Below are 21,724 nucleotides of genomic sequence, written 5' to 3' on the forward strand. Positions count from 1 at the left end.
AGGCTTTCAGATTCTGCTTCATGTTTCTCTTGTGTGCGCACACACACACATAAACACACACACACACACACACACTAACCACACACACATCAACCACAACACTTGATCTAGGAAAAAAGAAAGCGCTCGTATACTCCTAACCTCTCGTTCACACCCGTGCACAGCAACGCTTGTTCTCATCCGCTTGCCTCACATAAGCCGTCTGCACTGCATATGCCCTTTTTCGACCACATTTGGCACGTCACCACAATGGCAGCTGCAAGCAACACCACCCTGTGCTGGCATCTAAGCCATCTATTTACACTGTGATGTTGTTTGTGTGTTGACAAGGCAACCGAGGTGGATGGTTAACGGTATCATCAGCCCAGTGTCACCTTTCAGTGATTCGCACACATACACACCAACTAATTTATTCACCAGTGTTAATTACACTAATGGTGGTCATAAGCTAGCGAGTTGGGTTACTGTAGGGACGGTCCCCAACAAATACTGACCTTTCACTGTATGTCATTTTGAAGAGATATGTATAAACTTTATTAACCCCACATCGGAGTTATTATAGGTTTGTATTTTGAAATCGTTTTTTGTCTTTTTTAGTTTAGTTTGAGTTAACCATGATAACCTTTTCCCACACTAAGAAAAATATAAAAAAAGATTTTTTTATATATACACAAAATGCAGTTGGAATAAAATATATTTTTAGCAGGTGTTTATCAGGTGTGCATATTTTACAGTGTGAATTGTGTCGAGATGACGGACCTCAATAGCGCTCCGTCCTACACGGTGGCTGTAACAGTGTACTGCTGAAGGAGCTGCTCAGGGCCTCTACAGTCACATGGAGGGGGAGCGGCTGTTGCCCGCAATGGAGATTAGCTTGGCTAACGTCCTCCTCTTACCCACCTCCTCTGGTCCTCTACTCTAGGGGACTGGCTAGGACAGAGCTGGAGTGGCTGAGGCCATCAATGTGTCATAAACAGCACAATACATGTTTTGAAACATACAGCAATCCACACACGAATCAATATCAGAGGAATAAACCTCTTTTTTCCCCATCTCTCAGTCTTAGATGTGCATTACTCACCACTCATTCTCTTTTTATGAATTGTTGCTTTTCCACTGAATTTTTCACTGAATATATGAATGCATGCTGTTGCCTGATGAGATGCGTTTCTCTGTTCTCTTTAGATCGCTGACTCGTGGCTTCTGAAGTGCATGTTTTCTGTTCTGTTCTTTCAGTGTTTTTGTTTCGTCCTTTCTCCAGGAATTGTTTCCATAGTTCAGGAAACAGAAGGCATAGGATAACATTGTAGTGCAGCGCTCCTCTTTAATGGGCCTGTGCAATCTCTATAGTGCACCGTGTAAATGCACAATGAATGTCAGGTCAACATTTAGCAGTTTTTATGAGAGCAGTATAGGCGTAGGTGAGAAATTCCACTCTTCTTTTTCATCTGCTCGTATTGAAACACGCTACCATTAATGTGAAGTGAAATCTGAAGTTGGTTTGTCTCCAGTTCAGACTGTGCCTGTTCACTTTGTAACAAAACAAAGCACAAAGGATTTACTCACTTCAGTCTACAGCTAGCAAATATTGATTTCTTTGAAAAATGGCTAAATGAAGCAATAGACGCCAAATGTTCTGAAATAATGTAACAGAACGTGGTTAGATGGTAATAACTGAATATATTCAGCATGATAACCTGATTACAAAGAGTTTAAATGTGGGCCGTGAGGAAGACAAAGAGGCGTGTCAGTGTTGTGCTATTTCACAATGTTAAGATTGTTTAATGTTAATTAAATGCCACACAGCTCATCCATATGCATTTCCAGTGGCAGTGTGGGTAGTGTAAATGACAACCAGCAAAGCCTAGGCTGACGTTGCTCGTTAATACTTGGTTCAGTCGGTGATTCCTATTTTCATCTCTCTCACGGGGTGGCATTAATCAGCTTTGCTGGCTTCAACAACCTGTTAGCGTGTGAGTCACTATAAAATAAAAATGATGCGTGTGTGCGTGTGGCATTACAGAGTGAAGAACTTTGTGGCGATGAAGGTGGTGAAGAGCGCTCAGCATTACACAGAGACGGCCCTGGATGAGATCAAACTGCTGCGATGTGTGAGAATCTGATTAATTTGACATTTTCGCTTTTTTTGGATTTTCTCGTCTTAATTTTGTCTTTCCGTCTGTTCTTGCTTCTTATTATAACTCTCAGCGATTTTTGCATCCATTGCCATTTTTCCCCATAGCTCCTGTCCTTACGTCACCCTTCCATTCTTTCCTTTGACTTTAAATATACACTTACAAGTTGTCTTGCATGATAGGTGAAGAAGTCAGGCCTCTTATAATCTGGTGTTCAGCAGCTTTATCTTCCACATCCATCTTTCCTGTCTTTTTTCTTTCCTCTGTTCACATTTGCTCGTGCTCGAGTATTTTTCCTCCTTTCCTATCTTCCAGGCCTTTTTCCTTTGTTTTTCTTCTCTCTTCATCCTCCTATTGTCAGGGTCATTCTCTTTTTGTCCCTCCTGAGATGTTTACCATATCTCATTATCCGTCTTGTCCGGCAGGTGAGAGAGAGTGACCCCAGCGATCCCAATAAGGATATGGTGGTACAGCTGATAGATGACTTCAAGATTTCAGGAGTCAACGGGATACGTATCCTAATCAAGAAGCGTGCGTGTGCATGTTTGGATATATGGAAAGGACAGAGATGTGATGATGTGAGTCCTTAACTCCCAGTTGCAGACGTTTGTATGGTGTTTGAAGTGCTGGGTCATCACCTGCTGAAATGGATTATTAAATCCAACTACCAAGGTCTTCCGTTGCCGTGTGTCAAGAGTATTATCAGACAGGTGAGGACACACGCGCGCACACACACACACACACACACACACACACACACACACACACACACACAAGTAACAAATTGTATTTAAGAGCATAATAAAATGACTGAATATTTTACAAAATTTGGGTAAATTTAGCACCAACATTGCAGTCCAGCATTTGCAAAAGTAACCCAATCAATCCTTGTTTCTCCAACAGCTGTTACTGCAGGTGTGAAGTTAATACCCATTGGTTGAGATGATCTTCTCAACCACCTCTATTTCTTAGATCTTGCTTCCAATGAGCCAGCTGATCTTTTGTTTTGTTTTTTTAAGTGATCTTGAGTGATATGTAAAGAAATGAGACTTTTGCACAGTTTTTTATGTGTATTGTAATACAGAGACTTTACATGTGTTCTGTTTCTCTCCATAATTCATTTGGTGGTGCAGGTTAACATCATTTTCTAACTAATTTAGTTTCTGTGTCCCGGCCTGTCATATGTTGACTAATGAGGATTGAAGATGGTGGATAGAGTCACACAGCCAATTAATACACATTTGTGCTAATGTTCACTTCAAACGTTAATACCGCCGCCACTCTGAGAAGCGGGATGACAAACCAGCTGATCAGCTGAGCGTTTCAGCTGCTGCCAGCTTCTTGTAAGCTGAGCTGGAGATGAGTAGAAATTGAATGAGACTGTCCTTCACTTCAGTTTCAAAGCCTCAAAACAGATACAATTGAAAGAAACACAGGAAAACATCAACAGTTTCTGTCCTCGCCGCCCTCGGAGAATGGAAAGCATCTAAAGAATGGTTGAGCTGACTAATAGAGAGTGAATGAAAGGGAGAGAGACACAGAAGGAGATCTGAAAAGAGGCATGTTTGCATTTTTTGTGAATCCATGGTTAAACAAGAAGTATGAACATGATTTCATGCCTCTGTGCTAAACAACCATGTCTAAAGGCATTATGGTTAAAGGTTGCTAGTTGCTTCGTTATATGTGTCGATCCTTCTCGTTCCAGGATATCGCAAACACCTTGAAAGAGTTTCTTCAGATTTAGTTCTCATATGTTTTTGATTCAAGGAAGAACAAAAATTGATGCACCTCATGTTTTGGTCACAACTAATTGTTCACATGCTAATTACGACTTATGGTAAAAGGATAAAGTCACCAAATCTCACTGGTTGGCAGAAGCATACAAATGTCTGTCTATCTGATGTGTCTGCAGGTCCTGCAGGGCTTGGACTACCTCCACACGAAGTGTAAAATCATCCACACAGACATAAAGCCGGAGAACATCCTGATGTGTGTAGATGACGTCTTTGTTAGGCGTATGGCCATGGAAGCAACTGAATGGCAGAAAGCTGGAGCTCCACCACCATCTGGATCAGCAGGTAGCGATACGTTTCATTCTCCACACATGTATTTTCAGAGAAAGGGTTATTTAAAGGGACCTTTGCTGCTGTGAGTAAGATATCATTAACAATATTTGGTCATCTTAAAATCTGGTATTTAAGTTACATCGACCCATATTTTTTTCTTTCTAACATTTGTTGTACTTCTTTACTTATTTACGCTGTGCCCGACTCAGCCAGGTGTTGTGTTTGTAGACGTGTGTTGCCTATAGGAAAGTTGAGGAGTGCCCTGTCGCTGCTAACCCATGTCAGCACTCATAACATGGTTGGAGGGAGTTTCTTCCATCACTTCTTTAGTTTTTCATTGTCATTTAAAATCATAATACTGATAAATTAGCAAATAAATAATATCAGCTGTTGATACATCAGCACCTTGATTCTTTTTCAGGCTTTCTGTTGTACATTTGCTGCTCTGTTTGTTATGATTTATATATGTATTTATACATATATAAATCATAACAATGGAAACATATTTGGTACAATAAATTGTTCACATGCAAAATTGCCATCAGATTTACAACACATGCACACTGGAAAATGATCTTCTTACTGCCATGCATCCTGAATCAGTGTTTGTGCTTGCTGCTTTCAATCTGCATGCTATCTGAATACAGTCAGATCCTTATTTCTCTATATAAGGAAACACGTTTACCTTGAGGTGAAGTGGAGAGAGCAGTGACGATGTTGTTAGAGATAAGATTGCTAATGCAACAGTGAAGGAGAAAGTAAATAGTTTCCGAGGAGGAAGACAGAAAAAGGCCAACTTTTGAAAGTGTAAAAAAATTAAAATAAAAAGGAAAGATCAAGATGAGAATTCATAGGATGATGGAGCTTTGCTTCCCTTCAGACACTTACTGTGCCTTAAGTATAAAAAGGTTTAGAATCAGGTCTGTGTGAAATGTTTGTGTGCGTACTGTTAGTAAGTTCGGACCTAAATTAGAGCCATTGTCCTGTTGTGTGACCCAATTTGGGCCAAGCTTTAGGTGTCAGCCTCCAATTCGAATCTAGAATACTTTGACGGAGTTCATGGTGGACTCAGTGACTGAAAGATTCAAAGGTTATATAGTTGCAGAACAAGCACAAATCACCACCCCTCCACCACCATGCTTGACAGCTGGTGTGAGGTGATTGTGTCGATATGCTGTGTTTGGTTTTCACCAAACGTGGCCAAACCACTCCATTTTTGTCTTGTCTATCTAAAGGATATTGTTCCAGAAGTCTTTTGATTTGTTCAGATGCAACTTTGCAAACGCAAGCTGTGTTGGCATGTTCTTTTTAAAGGGAGCACAACGTCTCATGGCAACTTTTCCAAACAAGCAATACTTTGTGTTTTTCTGTTGGTACTAGAGCAGGGCGATATGGCCAAAAATATTTATCACGATATATATTTGAAAATTTGTGATAACGATATAACTGACGATATAATTGATGCCAGACAAAATACAACTCCACAACATTACTAGCGCAAAAAGACAACCTTCCTTTTATTTTCACTTAAACAAGAAGCTGGTTTTTATGTACATTAAAGCTTTATAAAAATGTAACAGTGCAAATGCAAATTCCTTGCTGAAAGTTTAACCAAAAGGCATTTCCAGTAGAAATGTGCTGACATATCCTGAGCATAACCATGTATAATAATATCCACTGAAGTTAAAAAGAGGTGCTTTGCAACATTAAACTGCAGTGTGCAGTACGTATTTTTCGGACCATAAGGTGCACGGGATTATAAGGCACATTAAGCGAAACAAAGCAGTCAGATAAATCAAACTTTATTAAACTCATTCTTCTTGCTTCCTCCACTTCTGTACCATTGATTCATTAATGTTGAATTCTCTGGCAGCTGCTCTATTCCCATGTTGTTGCAGTATATTAATGACTAACCTCGTATTGTGGATGGATTATCTCAGTTGTTCTCCTGACTGAAGTTTGGTCCGTTTACAGCATCCTGCCATGCGATTGCATTTGTCTCTAACTATCAGGCACGTTAACTTTTATAAGTGGAAAAGTGTTAGTGTTCGTCCTCCAGCTTCACTGTTTATGTTATGCTAACATAGCTGTGTCGCTAGCGATCACGTAGCACATCATTATATACCAGCTAGCCCAACTTCAGTAACCCTACAAACGTCACTGCTGTTTAGTTTCCTGTCTTCATTTATGTTGGAAGTGATAGCAGAGCTGTACGTTTGAATTTTTTCAGAAATCTCTCAGTCAGAACATGCTATATCATGCTTGGGTAACTAGCAAAACTAGCGAGCTAACTTCCGCTAGCTTCCTGCTAACTTCTAACTCCGTTAAATGTAATAACTTTTGTTTTCATGGATGCCTGGAAGTTAAACTTCATAGTTACACCTGGTAAAGCAGCAATGCTGATCGTTTTATTAAAGATGAAAGAATTTAGACAGTTTTTAACTCTCAGTGATGCTGCAGTGTTCGTTTGACCTGAAGCATCACTGAGAGTTTAGGACCCAGATTACTCCCAGATTTAAGAGCATCTTAGTCCGACAAATACGACAATAACGACGGCCGCTTGCCTGTTCTGCAAAAAAATGTGCTTTGTCGTGTATCTGACGGACAAACACCAAACCAGTTCCACATCACTGAAGTTGCACCATTTTTACAAACCAATTCTGGTTCATTTGTTTCACTCAACAATCGGCCATGTGCGTATGAACACAAAGGCACTGCGCATGCGCGTTTTACTCATATTCTATCGCGATATTTCATTTTCCTATCGTTGCCTAACATTATACCGGTATTACCGTGAACGGTATAATATGGCCCAGCCCTAGTTGGTACTATCATGCACTTTGACATTTACCATGCTAACTGAGATCTTCAGACTCTAAGTTGTAGCTCCTTGAGTTTATTGCAGTTTCTCTGAGCGTTGCATGGTCTGACCTTGTGGTGAATTTTTGGATGTAATATGTTAACAGAACCCTGAATGCTCCACAACAGAAAACTGCCAAACCTCCTGTTTTTATAGACGGATGCTCACACTTGTAAGTGATCAGTTAATCAAGTGCATTTGATTTGCAGCACTGGGCAGGTACTTATCCTTTTCTAATGAAGCATTACGGGTGTACTTGGGGTTTCCTACATGACTGTAGCTACACCGTATTAAGGTGACAGTGGTGTCAATTTTAAGCAAAAAATCAAATTCAGGTATTTCTCAAAAAATAACTGCACTGTGTTATACTTACGTTTGTTTCCAAATGGTTGGGTATTTTATACGAAAATTAAGAAGAGAACAAAACCTAAAAGTTTTTGGGATATGTTTTTACCTCCTATCAGAAATAGCAAGAGTGAGGTCTGTTTGTTTAGTGTATTCATTTACACTTCTTACTTCTTTGTTATTACAGATTTCTCTTATGTTTAATGTTGACGTACTCCTACAAGAAGTGTCGAAGCCTTGAGTTTCTTCTCACCTGCTTACCTTTACAGAGACATTTGTTGCTTTTTTTAACCCATCTCTTGTCAAAACGTTCTTCCACTTTAAAAAAAAACCCTAAAAGTTCTCAAAATTATTCCTGATGAACTCCACATGAACCCCTGTCCCTTGGTGAACCCCCTGTGAACTGTCAATTGCTTGCATCAGCCAACAGGGTCTTTTTGAGCCTCGGGGTAACAAGTTTTACTGCTTAGATTTCTACACGCGTGATGTCAGGCACAAAACCATCAACTGTCAAAACAAGAGCAAGTGCTCATAGTAACACACGCTGTCTCTGATTGAAGATAAGCAGTATATCGTTTTTTTTTTAATTGACGTTAACATAAGTGTAGAAATAAGTGTAGACATGTGTTTTATAGTGAAATTTCATCTATTTCTGCTTCATGTGAGAAGAAATTTATTTTATTTATTTATGACTGCTATACACGAATGCCAAAGTACTTTACACTGCTTGCGTTATGATAAGCTAACTTCAATTAGCAGCTCAGCATAGCTCCTAAGATAGGACTTAATAATAACTGAATAACTGAAGAAGAAGGCATTAAAAAGAATAAAACATAAACATTATCAATACAGGAAGAGCGTGGAAAGTGATTTTTCTCGATTTGATAACAAGATTTACTTTTTTGTTTCTGAGTGTTTCAGGTTTTTAAATGACCATACATGCGGCGACATGCATGATTTGCACTCTTAACTCTTAAACCTCTGCCTCGGTTGTGTGACGGACTGATGACAGTGATGCTTGAAAGTGTCTGATTGCTATTTTTTGCTTTCTGTTTTATCAGTTAGCACAGCCCCCCAGCTCAAACCGGTGAGTACAACAGATGTGAGTATGAAATGGGACACACACACACAAACACACACACACACACACACACACACACACACACACAGACACGCACAGCACAATATTAAAAAGCAACGCACTAATTGTCTCATTTAGAGTTATTTACCTGTAGCTAGTAGTCTGTTGTTCCATATAAGGCAGGATAAGCTATATTGCCAAAGGTATTTACTGGGCTGCCTTCACAGACATATGAACTTGAGTGACATCCCATTCTTAATCTATAGGCTTTAATATAATGTCGGGCCAACCTTTGCAGGTATAGCAGCTTCAACTCTTCTGGGCAGGTTTTCCACAAAGTCTTGGAGTGTGTTTATGGGAATTTTTGACCATTCTTCCAGACGCACATCAGGTCAGGTCAGACACTGATGTTGGGCGATAAGGCCTGGATCATCTTTTCTGCTCTAATTCATTCCAAAGGTGTTCTGTTGGGTTGTGCTCAGCATTTTGTGTTGGCCAGTCAAGTTCTTCCACACCATCCGTGTATTCATGCGGCCATGTGGTAACAGGAAGGGGCCATCCCTAAACTGTTCCCACAAAGCTGGGAGCATGAAATTGTTTAAAATGTCTAGGTATGCTGAAGCATTAAGAGTTCCTTTCAGTGGAATTCAGGGACCGAGCCCAACTCCTGAAAAACACCCCCACACCATAATCCCCCCTCCACCAAACAATGCAGTCAGACAAGTACCGTTCCCCTGGCAACCACCAAACCCAGATTGCTGATCGCTAGATGGAGAAATGTGTTTCGTCACTGGAGAGAACCCATCTCCACTGTTCTAGAGTCCAGTGGCAGCGTGCTTTACACCACTGCATTCGGCACTTTGAATTGCATGGAAACCCCACAAAGCTCTCAGTGCTCTGTTCTCGAGCTAATCTGAAGGCCACATGAAGTTTGGAGGTCAATAGTTATTGACTCTGAGTTGCTGTTGTTCCCAATCATTTCCACTTTGCTATAATAACACTAACAGCCAACTGTGGAATATTTAGAAGTGAGGAAATTTCACGACTGGACTTGTTGCACAGGTGGTGTCCTATCATTCCCCGAGGTCCTGAGAGCGACCCAGCCTTTCACAAATGTTTGTAGAAGCAGTCTGCATGCCTAGCTGTTTGATTATATGGTGGCCATGGAAGTGATTGAAACACCTGAATTCAATAATTTGGAAAGGTGAGTGAATGCTTTTGGCAACATAGTGTATGTGTGACACACTCACCAGTCACACAGTCCTGCCCCTGATAAATGATTTAGATATTATAATTTAAGGCTAAACTAACATTGGAACAAATAAAAATAGAAATATAAGTATATATAACTAAACAGCAAAAATGTAACTGAAAGATGCAAAACTATTGTCTAAGCTGAGTGGAACTTTAAAGAGTTGAAGCTCAGAGGATATTAAAATTTGAAATGGAAAGCACAAAACTGCAGCTCTGATGCTCAGTTCAGTGAACATCTATAACATATAAATGAAAACACAACACTCAAAAGTATCAAAACCTTTTCTTATTTCTTTGTTTTCCCTTTTCACTGACTTTCTCTCCCTCTTTTGTGTTTTTCTTTTCTTTTTTCACCCTTCAGGTTGGAAAGATCTCCAAGAACAAGAAGAAGAAGCTGAAAAAGAAACAGAAGCGGCAAGCCGAGCTTCTGGAAAGGCGAATGCTGGAGATTGAAGCCCTGGAGAGGGAGGCAGAGAGGAGGGAAGAGAAGGCCAAAGAAGGAGGGGAGAAGGCGACGGTCGACCGCAACCTGCCTTCACCGCTGCAGCCGCCGCAACCGCCTCCGGGCCACAGCACGTCCCTGGGAGACAGCGACGATGACGACGACGATGAGGAGGACGGAGAGGACGAGGAGGAGGAGGAGGGAGGAGAGAGGCCCATCAGGCTGACTAATCATACATGTGAGTCATGACTGCAGGGTGACTGTAAAGATAAGCAATTTTACTACATTCAGACATTTGTGAATCAATCAGTAGTGCTTCAGCGTGTCAGATATGACTCAGGTGTTTTGATCATTTATAATTGTAATTGTTTGGAATAGAAAAATGCATAAAGGCACTTTTCTCATTATAATTATCAAAAGTACATAAATACACCTGTTATTATCATGTTATATGCATTCTTATATCCCGCTCCTCCTTCAAAAAGGTTACCACGACTACGGTCCACCAGAAAAAAAACTCAAATACCAGTTGGCGACATCTTCGGCTCATTTACATTCCCTGTCACATCTGCTTAATGTTTGTTTGGTGGTTTCCTGTGATCCTGTAGGCTATTTATAGGCTGTGTAAATTAGTTTGCTACTTGCAGCGAATCTGCTGCATTGCCTCCTCACAGCCTGTTTTTCGGCGCTCTGAATCATCGCCAGCATTTCAGATTTCAGATGAACTTAATTTGCCACTTTGTCTCAATTTAAGTGAGACAAATTGGCAAATGAGTCTGATTATCAGGCGGGCTTGAATGTTCAAAAAATAAAACACTGTTAATCGGAAGCCTGAAGACAAGCTGCAGAAAGTCGAACATATATTGTTCTCCGCGTCCGATAACTGTTCCTAATCTGTTAGTTAGCTCTTATTTGGACTCCATTTAAGCTAAAGGAAATGTTTCCTGCAGCCCGGGGATGTAATGCAACGTTCTGGTTGCATTTATTGTTTCCAATCAAATACACTGAGGGAAAAGTGAGCAATTAATTTAAAAAAAAAAACTGTATTCAGGTTGTGAATAGCTAGAAGGTGAGTTATCCCAGAGCAGATCTTGGCTTTGACAGATCTGCGTCACGTGTGAGTATTTGTATGGTTTTGGTTTTAGTCTGTCTGTGAATGAATAGGATGTGGATTGGCTCCAATCACTCAACCCACGCTAGTCCTGCTGTGTATGGAAGCCTCGGCTGATTCACGAGAGGGAAAAAAAAAGAAAGAAAGAAAAACGTCTTTCTCCGTCTCCCTCCTCCACCCTCTGTCTCTGCACCTTCTGCCTCTTTCATTCTTGTATTCTCGCTTTGCTTCCTTCACTCCGATCTTTCTTCTCTTTTCATGCTCCTTTTCTCTCTGCCTACATCTTGTCTGATTCCACTTACTGTACATCTTCCTCCCGCCCACCAACTGTCTATAATGTTTTCCTTTTTTCTCCATGTTAGGTGCAGCACCTCCCCAGGAGCAGAGCGAGGCAACCCACATCACAGATGATGACCCTGATGAGGAGGCGGAGGAAGAAGAAGAGGAGCTTACGCCTGTCGCTGAAAAAGATGCCCCTATTCCCCCCGCCTCAGAGGAAGGCAGCGGAGATCCAACACAAGCAGAGGTTGAGCCAGAAGAGGCAGAGGAGGAAGAGGGATTAAAAGGGAGAGAGAATGAGAATGAGGAGGAGGAAACAGAAGAAAAGGTAGCAGAAGAAGAAGAGGAGGAGGAGGAAGAGGAGGAAGAAGAAGAAGACGAAGAAGAAGAAGAGGAGGAGGAGGATAAAGAGACAGAGGAGCCAAAGAGTGAGAGCAAAACAGAGCAGGAGGTGGTGGTGGTGGTGGAAGAAGAGGTTTCAAAGAAGCAAGAGGGGGAGGAGGAGGACGAAGAAGAAGAAGAGGAGGAAGAGGAGGAGGAAGATGAGGATGATGACACGACTACTGACCTCCTCACAGATAACACCTCCCCCATCAAACCCCACATCAATAAAACCAATTCGGTCAAAACCAACGGCCATGTTTTGTTAGGCTCTGAGGGACTGAAACCAAACCCAGGCACGCCTCCGCCTCCTTCCCCCACCCCAGAGCCTCTTCTCTGCCCCCTGGTGGAGTCTGAGCTCAGCTACACAGACAGGGACAACTCTCTGAGCTCTGGTTATGAGATGTATAACGGCGAGCTTGGAGAGCCAGGACTCACCAATGGCTCCAGTGAGCGGCATCTAGGTACAATTCCCATTTTTCCCGACTTGCCTCTGGATCCCGAGCCAGGAAACACCATTTGTGTTGGTACGGCAGACATTGAAGCAGGACCTTCACCCAACAGCCCCACTGCAGACCGCAGTCGCACCGTGTCCTCCTCGAGCACGGGAGACACACCGAAAGGTAAGATAGGATTATAGCAATTTCAAAACTCAGACTTTAATACTGAGCATGTAAACGACGATGGCTGAAAAATAGTACTGATTTTAATGATAGTGGGTGTAGCAACCATCCGGTGCAGGTATAACATGAAAATTATTATGCCAGATGTGATCAAATTAAAAATGTCAGTAACTGTTTTGTGATGGAGTGATGGGCTAAAGCACTGTGACCACCGCCCACTAATGCACTGTCCACTCCAATCTCTCTCACCCATTGACTCATGCACACCTCTGTCATGTGAAGCACTGAGACATTAGCTCGCATCACCCGCAAAAAAGAGACCAATGACGCTTGGAAATTGCCACAAAGCTTTACTCTTAGACTGCTCCAAATGCTTCGATAGGTGTGCGACCTGACAAAGACACTCACTAAACATTATTAAAGTGGCTCTTGAGATAATTATGACCAGATGAGTTGGACTTTGTTGCTGATTAATGGTTTATCTCTATTTAAACCACTGATGGTCAGGGGTACTCCACAAGAACTGGAGTCAACATCTGGGAACAACAACAAAGTTGCTCTCAACTAAGCTGGATTGGTTTAGTTCATCAGACTCCCCAATAGCTCCAGCACAGAGAGACACCAGCCAAGCAATCTCCTTACAACACAACCATCATATCAAACAACTGCCTAAGAGTTAATTTTAAAGTTTTAGCCGTTGTTGTGTAAGCACTGTGACAATTCACCACATCGGTGTACGTATTAACACAGCACTTCAACATGAGACAATTACTAAAGCACATCGACAGTAGCACTAATTCATTTTATTCATTTCTGCCTCAGTTTGAAACCCATAAAAAAGCCTTTTAATGTTTTTTTTTAATCTGATTTTACTGGTTATTCATGCTATTTGCTTTAGCAGTAAATTCATTTCCCCCATAGCCTGGTGCAAAACTGTTTATTTGAGTTAGTGTTCTTGCTTTGGGTAATAAAAAAGTCCTGACTGGTAAAATAACATTGTTTGTCTGAGCTGAAAGAATACATTTTTATTTCTTTTTTAATACAATATACCATTTACAATTTCTCCTGCTACCACCATTTTTCTTGTTATACAGTCTTGTTATTCACCTCAACAGTGGTTAAAACATTTCAAGCCATCAATACATATGTTTTAGTTCTTGTGCCTCAGAGTTTCTACCATTATTTATTGTTAGGGAACATACAACAGGTAGTATAGTTCATAGAGTTGAAGAAAGGAACCTATATCCCTCTGCTATTGCAGAGGCCTGGGTTCAGCTATGCTCTGGGCATTTCCTACAGCTCTCTCCTCCAGCTTTCCTGTCTACCCTCAACTGTCCCATCACAATAAAAGCTCAAAAGGCCCCCAGAAACACTCAAACATTATTCAAGATCTCACTGAAGTGATTGTCTGAAGTCCTTGTTGTGATTCAGTATCACCAGTTGGCTCTAAACTTTTACTTTAATTACAGGATTTATCTCCAACTTCAAACAAGTCCAAGTCTGAGTAAACTTTGTGCAGTGCAGTGGTTCTAACTACACAACAAATTTAAACTCATTATTATGAACCGTTATCATAAGCTCTTATTGTAGTTGCTTTTGAAGTGTTACTGTTGTCCCATCTTGTTTTTTCATAAACTTTTTATTTTATCTTAGCATATTTGAAATATCACAGCATGATTTTTATATGTAAAATAAACATAATATAACATTCAAACTAAAACTATTATTAATAATAAAAAGTGAAATTTCAATCATTTATTGATCCATTAAAAATATTCCTTCTAAAAGTATATTTTAATATTTAACTTTGAAGCCTAGCAGTGTGTAAAAATAATATCCTGAAATATAAAAAAAATAAACTGAGCCAATACTACGTGTCAGTTATTTTCATCTGCATTAATCTGATTGCCTTCATATAGTATTGACACGATTTTGTTTTGCTGGACTTCCTCTCAACATTAATTATAAATTTTAATTAAAAATTGAGACCGGCATCTTATGTACTTTTATAGATCGCCCTAACATGAATAACCACTGCTGTGTTTCGAGTTTAACTTCTATTATGTTATTACTATGTAGTATAATATCGTTTCTCATTATTACATTTTAGTGTCCAAATACATTTAGGGTTTTATTTTTTGACCTAACATCCATCTACAGCCTTCTTTTTAGTATCAGTAAATGAATTAAGGTGCCAAATTTCTCATCACATTACTTCTTTACATGGCTTTGTGATACTGTCAGTGGATGCTCATGTAACTTGATGACTGGCGTGATTTCCAGAGAAAAACCTGAAATGATCCTTGTTTTAAATGCACGCCTATTCGAACATTACCATGTATAAACGCTGTCTCTTACTGTATGTTTAATCCTGCGCTGTCCCGTTATGTCCCCTGACAGTCAGAGCCAGAGCTGCAGATCTTCTGATCAACCCTCTAGATCCGCGCAACGCAGACTCTATTCGAGTCAAAATTGCTGATCTTGGAAATGCATGCTGGGTGGTAAGAAAGCAGCTGGAGTTTGATATTATTTCATTTTGACTATTTTTAAATAGTGAAAGGTGAAGCCTTTTATGTTCTGTTGAAGACAAACAGAATAATGAGTTGTACAGAGGCTGTAACCAGAGGTGACCACAGGTGCATTATGCTGTAGTTTTTAAAGACATAATAGCTCACTTTCATACTCAGAGAGGCCTGAGAGTTTCTGGAGGTGTGTTCTGTGTACCCTGTATAAATGATTGTTATTCACTGTAAGAATTCATATTTGAAACCTGTGTAGGCGGGCAAGTCGCCACAGGTTGCACAGGTCCAGATATTTTAATGAGGTTTAGAGAGGAAAACAAGAAGCAGCATAACATCAAACTCCGAGTTTCCTTCAGCGGTCCAATTACAGCTCTGCTTTCAGCAGGCTTTTTTTTTTTTGTGTGCAGCAGCCATTATTAGAGACCGGCTGTTGAAACGAATGTACTGGCAGGAGGCGCGTTCCAGCAGCTAACGCCGCTAGAACCCATCGTTCAGATGCGCTAATCTGATCCCAAATCCTGCGCACAACAATTACACACAGTCTCACAAAACAACAGATGAAAGTGTAAATAAAAGCATCCCACACATGTCTAGATCGAGACTGTAACACACACTGAGCCAGCTGCACTCGGCAAGGCAGGACTGCACGGAGAATTTAACAGGGTTTGGTTTCCAAAGATGAAAGACAAGTGGACCCTGATCAGACGAAAACATATCAAGATGTAAGACGGGGACTATGTTTTATTGATAGATCCTAATAAAAAATTTTAGTAACAAATATCCTTCCTCTCCTCTTATTTCGCGGACAGCATAAGCACTTTACAGAGGACATTCAGACAAGGCAGTACCGCTCCATCGAAGTCCTAATAGGAGCGGGTTACAGCACTCCTGCTGACATCTGGAGCACCGCCTGCATGGTGAGGAGAACACACATGAATAACATTATTACATACATATATGCAGCTGTACTAGTTTGCAATCATTCGTTGAGAGGCGTACTCAGTATGTCCTCCTGTAGGCATTTGAGCTGGCCACTGGAGATTACCTGTTTGAGCCTCACTCTGGAGAAGACTACTCCCGCGATGAGGGTGAGTATTTAAATCTTTATGGCACAAACTGTTTTATTTCCAAATATAGGAGCAGCAGCTTCCACTGGAGAATTAATGCTGAATATTTTTAATCTTAAAACTTTAAACTGAATGTTGGAGATGTTTGGTGCAAAGTGTTTAAACTGTTTGATATTACTGCGTAAATAATTAGCTTCACAGTTTTTCTCCACTATTTGATCAACTTTATATAGAAATGTAAAACAGATTTTAAAATAGAACTGAAATCATAAAAGGACGAATAGAATAAATAATTGAAAAAGACTTGAAAAATATACTTTTGTTTATCCCTATGCAATAATGTTGGGGCTTTTGTGTCTTATCGGATAATGGAGAAAAGCTGTAATTTTAAAAAGGTAGTTTGTATTGTTAGCGCTTAAAAAAATAGCCAAAATCAGTTTAGTTTAAAGTTTAGTCAACCCCTCTCCCCACATCCTTCTATCCACTTTAAATTCTGTCCCTTGAATCTGCTGCTGTGCCTCCACACATCCACACCAAGCCCACACTTCAAACCTTAGCCCAACATTAGCCAAGTGTCCTGTGAGATTACGTGTATCTGTTTTCTGGTCTTTCTCCATCCTTTGCATGTGGACTCCAGTCATTAATCATACTAATTCTTCTAAATGTTATGTCTCGCGAAAACATGTCACATTACCAAACTGTGCAGCTTCACCCCCACATTTCTCTTTATCACTTCCCCTCATCTGGTCTTTGATCTGTCTCAGCTCATTGTGCTGTGTTTTCAGGGGGGGGGGTCTTTTTCCCCTCAGAGCATGTGACACACAGTTGGCTCCCTGCTTCCTGTTCTGCACAGGCAATAAGCCAGTGTCAGTTTTATTCTGGCATGCTTATTTACAGAGGGTCACCTTTGATCTCCCGCTACTGAGGCCAGATTGAAAATCCAGTTCGTTCAGATCTGAATCTAAATACATGTCACTTTATTCATTTCATTTCCTCACCTGTGGAGGCACAGCTCACTAACACACGCTGTTTCCTTTACTGTCTGACTCTTTTTTTTCCCTCCCTCTCTTTATCCCTTCCTTATGCCCCCCCCCCCCCCCCCCAATCTTTTTATACCTCACACTTCCTTTTTTTTTCAATGTTTTGTACCTGTAATTGTCCCTTTTTTGTATTTACAATGTTCTTACACTGTGTTTCATCCTTCTTTCGATTAATTCTACCGTCTTTGGCTTTACTCTTTTTATATTTCTATTTCTTTGTCAACATTTCCTGCCCCCTTCCTCTTCTTTTTCTTTTTCTCTCTCCCTTCTCCCTCCTCCGACCTGCCTCTCTCCTCCATAGACCACATAGCCCACATCATAGAGCTGCTGGGCTGTATTCCGAGGCACTTTGCGCTCTCCGGAAAATATTCCCGGGAGTTCTTCAACAGAAGAGGTAGCGCTGGCCAGAGAGCTGGTGGGACTGGGACACACGGATGTCTGAGAGGGACAGAAATTATGCACTGGCAGACCATTGTAAAATCAGATTTGAAAGTATGATTAAAACATCGAGAACAAGCTTCTCACTGCATTACCAATCGGTCTCTAAGCGCGTCTGCGGTGTACCCCAAGGCATCAGTGTGTGTCGGTACCATTCAGCCAGTGTATGTGCGTGTTGATGTGTGTGCATGCCGTAATGCTGAACCGTGCTTGTTCCCTCTGTGACGTATGTGGTGGTGGGCAGACCACATCGCTCTGATCATGGAGCTCCTTGGGAAGGTCCCACGCAAAGTGGTCGCTGCTGGGAAGTACAGCCGAGAGTTTTTCACCAAGAAAGGTAAACGACTCCGTGGTTGATGACTGGTTAAGGGTAGTGTGAGCCAAAGGGACAGCGGTAGTGTGTCAGGAGCTGGGCTGTTATAGTTAGCTAAACCAACAGATGTGAAAAAAGTAACAACTAAAAGAAAACTAAAATTATTATCTTTTTTTTAAATAACTAAACTAAAACAGAGTTAAACAGGAAATGACCTTACCTTTAGTCTCTGTCAGTGTGGTCAAATTTGTCAACCCAGCAAACATCAGGAGGCATTGATTTGTCTGTTTATTAAGACTGACACATCTGTATGGCATTAAATGTTGTGCTGCCTGTTCTGAACTTCATAAATGCCGACTCAGCAAATACTCCAAATAAATAAAACTATTCATTTAAAACTGAAATGAGCAAACCCGAACTCTCGAAACAAGCAAAAGTAAAATGAATTGACAATAAAACATCAAAATGAAGTGATTTTCAAAGCAGATAAAATAAACAAATGTGTGCAATAAATCTATTTTAAACACTGCCGGATTCTATTAAGTTTCCATAACTTAATAACAAAATAAAAAGGATTTTAAAAGCACTTCTAGAAAACTCCACATGTGCATTTAATAGGAAAAATATCTGTTTTTTAATGATTCTTAAATGATTTTTAAGAATCATTTCTGATCTCTGCTAGTCAGTAAAATTCATACAGAAGGTGATCACTGTCAAGGAGATCGGGTGTTGAATATTTACATTAACTAAATATCTGTAAATTATAAGTTATTATTAACCAGACTGATAAATGTAAGCTTGCTATAATTACCTCTGATTTAAAATCTATGTCACACTTTGATATTTCACATCTGCCTTTCATTCAGTTTTTTTCCCCATGGCACAGACAACACAGTGACATATTTTTATTATATATCCCGACCAACAAATAAGTTTTATATCCTTTGTAAATTCCAAAAGAAACAGTTAAATGTGTTTAATCAGTGCCTCCTATATATCAAAGTTAGGATTAATAGTTTACAGGTTTATGACCAGGTAAAGCCAGTTAAACTAGTAGCAATGACAGTGTATAAGGCTTCTCTCTAGTATGTCATGCACCTCTCTGACCCTACTCACCTGTGAGCATGGTAAGTTCATGGACCTGTGATTGATACAGCTGATAACCCTTGCAATCTCTCACTCACTCTCGTTTTCCTTTCTGCTCATATATTCTTCTTAATGTGTCATGAGACCTGAATATTTCTCCTTTGATCCTGTCTCTATCTGAGGTCTGAGCCTGCACTTGATGTCTCAGTGTTCTCTCTTTTATCTCCGGGTGCTCTGTTAATCGGGTCTGACTTCCTCGCACCGACTCTCTCGCGTCTGCCGAGACGCTTTCGACTGCATGTTGCAGTCAGACGGCCTTGGCAGCTTGTTTACTTCATGTGCACTGATATATTGATTGGAGGCAAAAACACCTGGAAAAACTATACTCTGCATAGGAAAGAATAACAGCTGTAAGGGTTTATCCTGCTAACAAAAACCACATTTCCTAATGAATGTTTGCACAAAGCTGGAGAATTCTTAACAGTTTCCATTCTCCCATCTTGCAGAGGAAAAAGAGGTTACCATGGCAGCCGTGGTTTGAACCGGACCTTCGGTCTCGATCGCGCCGATCATTAATCATTCGCTCACACTTGCTTGCTTCCCTGTCAGACTTGTGTTTTCCTCCTCTCCTGAATAATAGACACCATCCTTTTCTTTTCTCTTCTGTTTCTGTTACCTCACCAGGTCTTTGGCTATTTCTGTCCCTCTTGTACCCTCTGTTATTGTGTATTTTTCTGCCAAGACTCTGCAGGTTTTCACTCCATTGGTACAGCACCTCACTGATTAGCAAACCTTCAAACACACAGAGAGGCAAAGTAATTAGTGAAATCAGCTACTGTTTGGCTGAAGCCTGCATAATCACAGCCTAATGTGGCATCTGATTATATGACCGGTACACCAAAATACCCAGAAAAGAAAAAAATATAGATTTGCCTCCAGTAGTATTTTTACATTTTAAAAAAGATTCAGCAGCAACCTCTTCAACTGTTAGATTAACGTTTGCTGTATTGATACCTGCAGCATGCACGGTAATGATGTTAAAGCCTTTTTACACATGAACTCTTAATAATGTTGGTGGGAACATTGTTCACAGCTGCTTTTCTCACATGTAGCAGGAGAAATTTGGCTTGACTGTAGTCACTTCACCGCGACACCTTCTCGCTCACTATGATTGCACCATACATTTACCCGCGTTTTTCTCATATGGCTTCAATCAGACTGCACACACACTCTTTGTACTAGGGAGCTCTCAGGTTAAAGACCATGCAATGTCTGATCTGACAGCATCAGCCGCTGGGTGATGTATGGAAAAGTTCAGGGCTCTGGTAAAAGTCCAAAAACTGATCAAGTCTTGTTCTGAGGTGATAAGCCTGTTTTTACAATAACACTAACACTAAATAAGGACTGGTTGTGTAATGACATGGCAGTGATTAAAGTGTTGTCAGTTTCCTGTTAATGATGCTTGAATCATGACAATGCACGAGAAGCTTCTTTTTAGTAATTGAAAAAATGGTGAGCAGGTTCCTGCACCATTTTAAATATCAAATTGAATGCTTTTCAAGGCATAAAGAAAATTATGTATAACTAGTCACTTCTAGTCGGGTACACAGCTATTCAGTAATCCCTACAGCAAGTGGATATTTGGAGATCACAATATATCGACAGGGACCAATATATTGGCTAATACTGGCTATTTGATCATATCTTGGTAACAACATTTATAATGTTCAATCCATGAATATTTAAAAAGTAGAGAAGAGATGAAAGAAACACCCTTCAGACATGTTATGAGTGCTAATATTGCATAATTTGTCCATAAGAGGCCACTCCTGGAACTTCCCTGTTAGCCTTACACATAAACAACCAGCTGATTGGAGCAGAGGTAGAGTGTAAACAAGTAATCCACAAAAAATGTTATTTTTAAATTGCATTGCAATAGTTTCTTAGTGAGCACTCACAAATAACTACACAGATAGCGTTAGGTTTAAAATAAAAACCACAAAGCATGCTTTTCACTTTAACTTAATAAAGTTATTTCCGACTGCCATGTTTCCTACCAATGTGTCAAGTTTAATCACACATGGTATATAACAGTTTTATTTGTTTAAAGCAATTTCACAACAACAGTAATCTCTGATTATTCCTTATGAGCAAGACTTTGGAATGCTGTCGACTTTTTCTGCTGCATTTTCTTTAAATAATTCTGAACAGAAATTAAACTGTTTTTGTAACGAGATGTTGCTGCTGAATTATCAGGATTTCACTGATGTGGGCACCATTGTTTTTTTTCTAACTCCACTGTTCTGGAGAAAAGGCAGAAATCTCAGAGGCCAAAGCTAAAGCTGTACTATCTGCATGTCTGGGTGCTTCTAGAGTTAAAGGATACGGCTGGTGGTGTTTTGTATTTTTCCTCGTGATCAGCAAATCCCAGAAAAAAGCCAAAAACAACTATGCCGCAGTCACATCTCTTAGTTTTAGCAGATTAACACACAGTTTGTGCTCTGCCAAGTACCGAAACAAAACGATGGTGAAAATAAGCAGGATTTGGCTACAGATTCCAGATCTTGCTTATTTTCATGTTTTTTCTGGTATTTGTGGAAAGCAAGTCAACATTATATACCACCAGTCTTTTTCCTTTACTCAAGAAATCCTTTTTTAAAATTTGTTGGGACCAACATTTT

The 21,724-nt window shown here is 40.3% G+C and overlaps 1 protein-coding gene across 6 annotated transcripts in view; it reads left to right on the forward strand.

The window, feature by feature from the left end:
• srpk2 (SRSF protein kinase 2) overlaps nt 1-21,724 on the forward strand; it is a 74,441-nt gene that overhangs the window by 50,176 nt on the left and 2,541 nt on the right. The window contains exons 6-17 of one of the 6 annotated variants that reach the window (XM_086299245.1): nt 2,024-2,111; nt 2,561-2,648; nt 2,739-2,845; nt 4,048-4,213; nt 8,468-8,493; nt 10,103-10,421; nt 11,657-12,577; nt 14,978-15,078; nt 15,909-16,016; nt 16,118-16,187; nt 17,508-17,600; nt 17,889-17,981. In XM_086299245.1, the coding sequence (XP_086155371.1) occupies nt 2,024-2,111; nt 2,561-2,648; nt 2,739-2,845; nt 4,048-4,213; nt 8,468-8,493; nt 10,103-10,421; nt 11,657-12,577; nt 14,978-15,078; nt 15,909-16,016; nt 16,118-16,187; nt 17,508-17,600; nt 17,889-17,981 (2,180 nt within the window). Of the gene's footprint in view, nt 1-2,023; nt 2,112-2,560; nt 2,649-2,738; nt 2,846-4,047; nt 4,214-8,467; nt 8,509-10,102; nt 10,422-11,656; nt 12,578-14,977; nt 15,079-15,908; nt 16,017-16,117; nt 16,188-17,507; nt 17,601-17,888; nt 17,982-21,724 lie in introns of all 6 variants that reach the window. The other 5 variants (XM_086299246.1, XM_086299247.1, XM_086299248.1 and 2 more) reach the window with 5 other exon arrangements.

Source organism: Aulonocara sp. 'chitande type north' Nkhata Bay, linkage group LG7 (assembly GCF_057382095.1).
Source record: "Aulonocara sp. 'chitande type north' Nkhata Bay isolate Kocher_YH1m ecotype deep benthic linkage group LG7, A_spYH_male_GT1.1, whole genome shotgun sequence".
Taxonomy (NCBI): Eukaryota; Metazoa; Chordata; class Actinopteri; order Cichliformes; family Cichlidae; genus Aulonocara; species Aulonocara sp. 'chitande type north' Nkhata Bay.